At 41.9% G+C, this 9,605-nt stretch overlaps 1 protein-coding gene across 1 annotated transcript in view; it reads right to left on the bottom strand.

The window, feature by feature from the left end:
• Positions 1 to 7,121, bottom strand: part of Stx12 (syntaxin 12) — a 39,484-nt gene extending 32,363 nt beyond the window's left edge. Inside the window, exon 1 of the mRNA XM_004642873.2 lies at positions 6,881 to 7,121. Coding sequence (XP_004642930.1) covers positions 6,881 to 6,998 — 118 coding nt within the window. The 5' untranslated portion in view covers positions 6,999 to 7,121. The remainder of the gene's footprint in view (positions 1 to 6,880) is intronic.
• Positions 7,122 to 9,605: the final 2,484 nt, after the last annotated feature.

The following is a 9,605-nucleotide window of genomic DNA, read 5'->3' as shown; positions in this document are numbered from 1 at the left end:
TATTTTTATTTATTACATTTATTTATTGTGTGTGTGTGTGTGTGGCCAGCTCAGTCCACCAGGGGGCGGGGCTGGCTGGCATGTGGTGCTGGAGGATCGAACCAAGGTCCCTGTGCTTTGCCAAGCTTGTTTCAAGTAGGTGCTTTAGACCACTGAGCCATCTCTCCAGCCCAATAATTTATTTTCAATATGCAATCTATTTAAAAAAAAGTAAAGTGACTGGGAAAATGTTTTTATCAAAATAAATTGAATCTACAAAGGTATTCTCATTAACTTGGTTAATCAGAAAACACCAAGCATTCTAGTTAAATTAAAGTTTTACTTTAACATGTTAGAATATTCTGGATGAAAATAATTGGGTATTTCTTATGAAATGCTACATACTCTTGAAAACCAGGTGATTAAGCCAGATGGAAAGATATGTCCTTCAGGTTTGTGTAAGGAATTTTGTTATTTTTACAAGTAGGCTAAGCAGCCTGGGATTTAGCTTAGTGCTGCAGTGCCTGCCTGGCAAGCATAAGGTCCTGAGTTTGATTCCCTGTACCCACCAAAGAAACCCATAAGCCTAAATTTCTCCCATTACTGACCTCTCATTTTGAAGAACATGTCCTAGCTAAAACTTTTAAAAGGAGAAGCAGATCAATGTATTGCATATTATAGCCAACATCAACACTAGGAACCATTCTAAATTGAACACTCCTTATGCGCTTTTTAGCAGATTCAGCAGAATCTGAGCCACCAAATGAACCTTAATCCAAATCAAAGTCTCATCACACTGAGGGCAATTACTTTCACAGGTGGGGAAAATTTTTTTCTCTTTTATAGTATCTAATTCAGCCTACTAAAAAAATTCAATGAAAATGTTTTTTAAAAAAATTACAAAAGGGGCTGGTGAGATGGCTCAGTGGTCTAAAGCACCTACTTAGAACAAGCACAGGGACGGGTTCAATCCCCCAGCACCACATGCCAGCCAGCCGCGCCCCCTGGTGGGCTGAGCTGGCCACACACACACACACACACACACACACAAATAAATAAAAAATAAAAATAAAAAAAATAAAAATTACAAAAAAAGTTACTGACACTAAGCCTAAAAACAGAACCTAAAACATTTTTTATTAGCACTACATCTCTATAGTACCAAGACACTGCCTCAATAGTTATAACAAATGAGAAAATGAAAAAAATTTGATAAAAATTTATAAAACGAGAATATGACAGCCTACATTCAAATTATTTTTTATTTTTAAATTTATTTATTTATTTGTGTGTGTGTGTGTGTGTGTGTGTGGACAGCTCAGCCCACCAGGGGGGCGGGGCTGGCTGGCATGTGGTGCTGGGGGATTGAACCGCGGTCCCTGTGCTTTGCCAAGCTTGTTCTAAGTAGGTGCTTTAGACCACTGAGCCATCTCACCAGCCCCAATATATGATAATGAAGTCATCTCAGTATGCTGCACTGGAAATTAGGTTTGCATTGTTTCCATACTGTATAGCAATAATGAAAATCACTTGATTTTTTAAAAAAATTACTATAGTACAATAGTAAAACTCTGAACTAAACTGGAAATGATTGCAAACATCAAAAGTATCCTCTTCCCATTTCCCATTCCAGTGACAGCACAATGCTTGGAGCACAGTCTCCGAGCTGAGGCTACCCAACTTTGATTCCTGGTTCCACCACTTCCTAAATGAGTGATGTGGAACAAAAGGCAACCGCGCTCCCTTGTGCATGGTTCTTCACCTAAGAAATGGGACTAACAAGAAAACCTTCATATGGTTGTTGAGAAGATGAAATGAGATCATATGAAGCTAAGTTTAGAATACTGTCTGGCACATAAACGCATTCAATTAAGGATAGCTATTATTATTATCAAACTCGGGAACAAGAAAAATGTACTCAGCAGTGATAAAATCAATTAAGTACATACTGAATGCCAACATATCCACTGCTGTGCCAGGTACGGTAACTAAGGAGCACTGTATAATGGGGAGTGTCTCTCTACCCCCACAAAACTAATGGTGACTGCTCTACTTGGAAGTGACAAGGTCAAAAAGCCTTTAGAGCACAGAATACAAGTAGATGCTAAAATAGGAAGAATAAATGCTTGCAAATTAACAAAAGATAGCTAATATTTCTTAAGCACTTACTGTATAGCAGTACTATTTTAAGCAATTTATATAAATTGCCTCACTTAGAGCTCACAACTCTATGAAGTAAGGTTATTAACTCTTTTTTTTTTTGCTCCGAATGCCTTCAGGGCAGGTTTGGCTGGCTTGAGTTGTGGGGATGGAACCACAGCAACCTGAGCCTGACTGCTTTGTTGAAGCAGCCACTTAACTGAGCTAAGGGGCAGGCCGCCCTTAACTCTATTTTAGATGGGGAAATTGAGTAATTGGGAGCAAAAGCAAGTGCTTACAAAAGTAGTAAGAAGCAGAGGGAGAATCCTAGTAAGAAACTGTGGCAATATGACTGACTGCAGCTGCCCAATAAATAAGTGAAATATAGTACAGTGGAGGATACAACAAATAGTATCACTCTTCACTAAATGTTTACTATGTGTTAGGCATTGTATCAAGTATTTCCAATTTTTGTTTGTAATAATTCCAATAGTATGGGGGAATTTTTTGTTGCTGGTTTTTTTGAGACACAGTCCTGCTAGTGGCCCAGGTTGGCCTCAAACTTGTGGTGATCCTCCTGCCTCAGCCTCCCCAGTGCTAGGATTACAGGTGTGCACTACCATACTCAACAACAACTCCATTCCTTTTACAGACGGGATAACAGGAACAGAGGAAAATAACCTGCTTAAGACTACCAGTGGGGGAGGGGTGCACATTCAGATATGCTGACCCTAAAGTCCATTCATTATCTCTCTGATTTCACTTTATCTTTTAAAAGCAAAGGCAGGCCAAGTTATAAGGAGCAGGATTCCCCTCATTTGAGGAGCAGGATTTAAACCCAATTCAAAGAATCTGTAGCTGAGAGTAATGGCCCATTCCTGTAATACCAGCACTCTGGGAGGCTGAGGCAAGAGGATCAAAATTCAAGTCAAGCCTGGACCACTTAGCAAGACTCTGTCTCAACAACAACAACAAAATTCAACTGTTATTTTTTCAGTAAACAAAATACATCAATAGATTCATCACATAAAGAACAGAATGCTGCTTTGGAGTTGAATTCTGAGCTATTAATTTTTTTTTTCTATATCTACTTGAGCAACACCTGTCCAGACTCCTCCTTCCACAATAAGCAGAATTAAGTATTCTTCCTCAGTAGCCCAAACACATTGCTAACAGCTGTCTGTACAAGGCAGCCAACCCTAGCTGCACCTGTAATGACCCATGCAGTGGGCTGCCCTGTCTCAGGGTGACGTGCTCAGCAACTTCAGAGCTATGTCTGTGGGTGAACAGATCAGGGGAAAAAGTTATTCTCTCAAAATTTTCAACTGGTACAAGTGTGTGTGCAGGGCTGTAAAAGTAGCCAGCTATGCATCGTTAAGCCTCCATTCTGACAGTTTGGGTCGCATGGCTGTGTCTTGGAAAGGTTCGGCCACTAGCCCAATCACTGGGTAGACCCAATGTTATCCTACCAATATCAAATTCCCAATTCCTCATCCAGCAATCTGAAGGGAAGAATTTCAACTCACGCCGCTTACCATATATGGCAGAAGGGCAAAAAGACAGTTCTAAAATGATAGGGGAAAAAATGATACAAAGGTTTCATTCATTCAAATCAATTAAATACAATTATTGAATCTGATTCCTGGCTACTTTTTGCTACTTAACTCCTCTTCATCTATAATCCATCCATACTAGCCTCCTTGATAGTGATTCTTTAATCAAAATCTTTCTTCTTCCATCAAAAAACAAACAAAAAAAAGCCTAGAATACTTTTCTTCACCTCTCACACAGCTCCTTCCCCCACTACTCAGTGTTTACTCACTCAAATGTCAACCTCTCAGAGGGACCTTCCTTCACCAGCTTACTTAAAATAGCACACCTACCTCTTCTCCCTGCACTGACACTACTTTACTTTTCTTCAAAGCATTATTACTTGATACTATTTGTATGTTCATGTCTATAGATGTGTGTGCATACATACAGACACAAGTGTACATTATCAGAGCCGCAACTCTGTCTCTTGTTCTCTGCTTTATCCCTAGCACATAGCAGGTACTTAGAGAATATTTGTTGCATGGTGAATCATAGCAAATGCTTGAGAGTGAGATAAAAACTAGAAATATAATGATGAATAACTCATATCCTCTGCCACAAAGGAGGTAATAAAGTAGTAGGAGAAATGGGAATATCATAAGAAAAGAAAGCACCACAACTTGAAGACATCCTCTGGAGACACATTGTCTTCCAGCGAGTCACTTGTATTCTTAAAATGTTAACAGTTACAGATCTGTAACATTCATTAAAAATCATAGCCAGGCATGGTGGTACACATCTACAACCCCTAGAGGCTGAGGCAAGAGGACCACAAGTTTGAGGCCAGCCTGGGCCCCTTAGCAAGATTCTGTCCCAAAATGAAAAATAAAAATAAAAAAAAAGAGGTGAGGTTGTAGTACAGTCTGAAGGCCTTGGGTTCAATCCCCAGCATCACAAAAATGAACACATAAATGAATAAATAAATAATTAAAAAGTCAGCTGGAGGCATAGCTCAGTGGAAGGCCACTTGCCTAGCACATGCAAGACCCTCAAATGATCCCTGGCACCCCCCCCAAAAAAAATACACAAACACACACACAAACACACACAGCTATTCCTGAGAATGATATGTAACGAAGAGTTAGCAAGGCAATTACTTAACCATTCTCAGTCTTTTCCTAAACCATAAAATAGAAATAACACTGATAATTTTCTCATAGGATTGTTACAAAATTAAGTAAGATTCTGTATAGAAATCACTTTTCATACTGCCTAGCTTATCCTAGTATTCAAATGGAAGCCACTGATACTATTAATGGTTGATTCCAATGATCCCCTTGAGTGCAACACCCAATCAACAGCTAAATCTGACAAATTCTAACACCAGTGAAACCTCCCCTACTCAATCCTTCCTGTTCATTTCCACAGTCCCTAGCTTGTGTCCTCTGATTCTAGTCTTTTTCCCTTCCAATGCAATTTATACATCCTAAGAAATTAAATCCAAGTCTCTTAGCACATAATGTCCCTTCATGTTTGGGCTCCAACTTACCTTTCCAATGTTATTTTCCATTACTTTCTAGAGTTTCCCACCTGAGACAAATTAAATCACTTTTCCTATACATACCCTATGCTTTTCTACTACAGGGTTTGTTCATCCTATTCCCTACTGGAACACTCTTGTCTTTACCCTCAAAGCTAAAGTCCTTCCCATCGTATTTACAGAGCTGGTTCAAATGTCATAATGCCTTCCCTGATTCCTAAGAACAGAAAATGGTCTTCCACCCCAAATTTGCAATGCTATTTCTACCTCATCTATATCACCAATCCCTTTCAACTTTATACTTAAGACTGTGGTTTATGTACTTCACCGACTCCCTATTGAAAAAAATCCATGCTAGTTTCCATACATATTACATACCCTGATACTCAAACAAGATTTGGCCTCAACAAGAACATTTCAGCCTTGAACCAGAATTATCTGATTTAACCTGTACAATGGCTTCCCCACAGAATAAAATTGGAACACAACGTACTATACTTTGTAATAGTCATAGTAATTTGTTTCTATTTCTAGATTTACCAGACCACATATTTCTTTCCACTTGCAAGTTACCTATTCTTGGTCCCTTCCCATAAGAAACCTTTCAAACCTCTCCAATTCTACAATATACCTTTCAACTTAAAAGCAAAATAATAGACTGTTCCTTCAAACATCGGACATAATTGTAATTCAGGACCAACTAGTTTCACCTATTAACAGAGTACATACAGCCAAGCTCACAGAAACATAATAATAAACAAGAATGATGTGCACCATTTTTTCCAAGAAAACTATCGGGGGCTGATCTCCTCCTGTTTATAAGGCCCTGAGATGAGATGATTTTCAAACACAAGAAACGGCCTGTGTTTGACTTGGCTACAGTCTCACCTAGGTCTAAATGGTGAGCAAGGAGTTTTCAGACAAGCAATGACTTTTTGAATTCCACCAACTCCGTCATCTCTTACTTGCTATGTATGTGGTAGTGGCTAGGTCCCTGAGCTTCCTTTGTGTATATTTGTTTAAAAGAGTGGCTCAATAAGGAAGAAAAATGAAATGCTCATCTGTTTGAAATCCAAAAATATAAACAAATCATTTGCTACAAGATAGTGTAGATTAAAATGCTTTCGATAAATCTTCTTTACTAAAGCAGAAGCCAAATTCTAGTCATTGTGTCCCACTTGCAAATACAGAAGTGTGTTTTAAGTCTCCCCAAAAGATGCACTCCACTTCCCTTAATTGAAAGTTGCTGATTTATGAGAAAAGAGTGGCTAAGCGGACTGTAAACCTAAAGCTTTAATCAGTAAACAACTCCCCATCCACACTGGCCTAAGACGAAAGAGAGGTGGGTGGAGGCAGACGACCGGGAAAACTCGGCTGACCATTGCGCCAAGTCAAGCACTAACTGCCCTCGAAGATCCAGACACACCCTCACCCTCGGACTGTAAGGTCTGCTCCGAGCTTGTGATGGCAGAACTCAAGAAAGAAGACTGGAGCGTCAGCTGGGGCTTGGGACTCACTCTCGGGCGACCAGGGCCTGCCAGACGCGGGGATGGCGGGCGCCGCCCCCAGAGTGAAGCCCGAGACATCCTCAGGTGTGGCCTTGGCCGCAGCCCGCGACAGCTCCGCGTCCTGGCAACCTCACCCGGCCGCCCCGCAGGACATCCCCCAACCCCAGGCTCCCGGGCTCACTGGCTTGGCTGATCCGCTGGATGTTGCCGCTGCAGGTCTGGATAATGCTGTTGAAGTCCCGGATCGGGGGCCCCGAAGGCCCCGGGTTCCGATACATGTCTAAAGGTCCGTAGGACATGATGAGGAGCTGAGACTCGCTCGCCCTACTAGGCGCTCCCACCGGAAGCAGCCAGCAGACCAGACCTACAGGCTGACACAAACCGGGAAGAGAAAGGGCTAGGAAGGGGCTGAGGCTGCGTGCGCAGTGGCCCCGCCCACACGCCGCAACGCGCACGCGTCCGCCCCGCTCCGCCCCGCCCCGCACTGCGCAGACGCTGCTGGAATTGGCGGTAGCTTAGAGACCCGACTCCTCCGACCGTCGGGGCGGGGCGATGACGTCCTATAGTGGGGCTCTCCGATTGGATGAGCCTACGTGAAGGTGTTTTTCGCCGGGGCACTGTGACGCGAGGCAGGAATTTTCGATTTGCATAAAATTGTACCAGATGATCTCAGCCCTTCCAACCTATTCTGATCTACTCTGAGAAGGCAGGCCCAAATATGGGAGAATTAAGTAACCATGAAGCTAAGATCTGTAACCGAACAGTAATGTAAAATTCCTCTTTGCTTCCATCCCTATGGCTTCAGTAGTATTTTCAGAGCACTTTTCTTTCTCCCTCTTCTAAACAATAAAATAATCATTAGATCTATTGAGCAGGGACTGTGTGTGACTCCTTACACCAACTCACTTGTGCATAAACACTCCTACAGCAAGGAACAGCGTCCAATCAATATTTTTATATTTAAAATATAGGATGGACTGTCGATTTGTAAAAACGTTGACGTAAAACAACTCGGCAAAGCAAACATTATTTTCGCTTTCACAGGCGGGAAAATTAAGACCAGAGAGGTTAGTAGTTCTGTTGAAGTTTGACCATAAAAGCCAAGCACTAAACTGTCATCTCGCTATTTCTCCACGACTCATTCCCTCATTCTCAAATTTATTCTATCTATATTCCTCCCAAGTAACCTGCACATCTATATCTCCAACCAAGATTTATCGGAAAGCTACGGTCCTAACGTTAAAAAACAAACAAACAAAAAAAGCATTCCCTGAAGTAATCTGGAGTGTCGGAGCGCAAGGTCTGCATAGAAAAATGCATTTTGTGAGCTAATGGTGAAAGGAAAGACACGTGATAGGATTTGGGTTTGGGAGGAGTTTCACGGTGAGCAAGGCTAGGAAAATGGCAGTTTCCTGTGTTCACCACACACCCCACTCCCTCCTGCGTTTGCAGTCTCTTGAGAAATACAAAGAGGAAGCAGTTTGCCTGTGTGGGTGGAGACCGCACCCCGCAAAAGCGTGAATAAGCCTGTATTCTGCCTTAGAGCTTTTGAAAGTGCAGCTATCACTATTTTTCATTGGGGTGCACTGTAAGATCCCCCCCCCCCCCGTATAGCAAGGGACATTTGGAGGGGCCGGGGAGATAGATCAGTAGAATAAGCGCCTGCCTGGCAAGCGCAGGGTTCTGAGTTCAATCCCCAGTTCCACACACACACCCACACAAAAAGGAAATTTATGTAGGGCCGACCAGATAGCTCAGGGGATTAAAGTACCTGCTTAGGCAGACTCAGGGGCCAGGGTTCAATCCCCGGGTGTGCCCTGCCGCCTAGCCCCTGGGGTAGGCCGATACAGCGATTGAGACTGGCCATGGTGGCGCGTGTGCGCATCTATAATCACAGCACTTGGAATGCTGAAAACAGGAGGAGCACTACGAGTTCGATCTGTGTAATAAGACCCTGTACACCCTGTAGTAAATACATTGTTTAAAAAAAGGAGGGGCTAGGGAGATAGCTTCGTATAATATTCACTTAAGTGCAAGGTCCTGATTTCAATCCCCACTACCTCCAAAAGAAAGAAAAAGGAAAAAGAAGAGAAAGGGACATTTGGGGGCTTTTGTCCTAGTTATTAAAACATACTCATTCTTGGGCTGAGGAGATGGCTCAGTGGAGTAAGTGCTTCCCTGGCAAGCGCAAGGGCCTGAGTTCAATCCCCGGTTCAAAAAAAAAAAAAAAACAAACCAAAAACTCATTCTTAAATCCATAGTTTTGTAGCAAATCATGTAGATGACCTATTATATTTTATTGGCACCTTTTTTTTTTTTTTTTTTTTTTAAGGTGGAACCGGAGATTGAACTCAGGCCCTAGCTCTTGCCAGGGAAGCGCTTATTCTACTGAGCCGTCTCCCCGGCCCTACTGGTACTTTTTAGATGTAAATAGTAACATGCAGCATTGGAAATTTGTACCTGTAGATGATTTATCTTGATTTCCCCCCATTCTCCTCTCCTCCCTTCAACCCCTCATCCCCTCCTTGTTTACGAACTGTTTGTTCCATTTTTAAACTTATACTCTCTTTTTCTCTGTCCCTTCCTTCCTATGTCCTCCCCTTCCCATTACCATCTTGTCTGAACACTTTCTTCCCCTTTCCCAATATTTGTTACACATTTTGGTCCTTATTTACACTTTTACTTTCTCACACGGGAGAAACAATGCAGTCTTTGCATACGTCCAATTTATTTTGCTTAAGAGTATGATCTTAAAGTGCATTCATTCAGCTAGAAATAATTCAAGCTTATCCTTTAAAACCAAGTAATGCTCCATTGTATTAAAAAAAAATATTCTTTATGTATTCATCAGTTGATGGGTATTGGGTCTGTTTCTGAGATTTAACTATTAAAAACAGTGTGGCTAA

This window comes from Octodon degus, unplaced genomic scaffold (assembly GCF_000260255.1).
Source record: "Octodon degus isolate 3935 unplaced genomic scaffold, OctDeg1.0 scaffold00163, whole genome shotgun sequence".
Lineage (NCBI taxonomy): Eukaryota > Metazoa > Chordata > Mammalia > Rodentia > Octodontidae > Octodon > Octodon degus.
The sequence above is the reverse complement of the archived record's forward strand: the minus strand, read 5'-3'. Positions and strand labels throughout refer to the sequence as shown.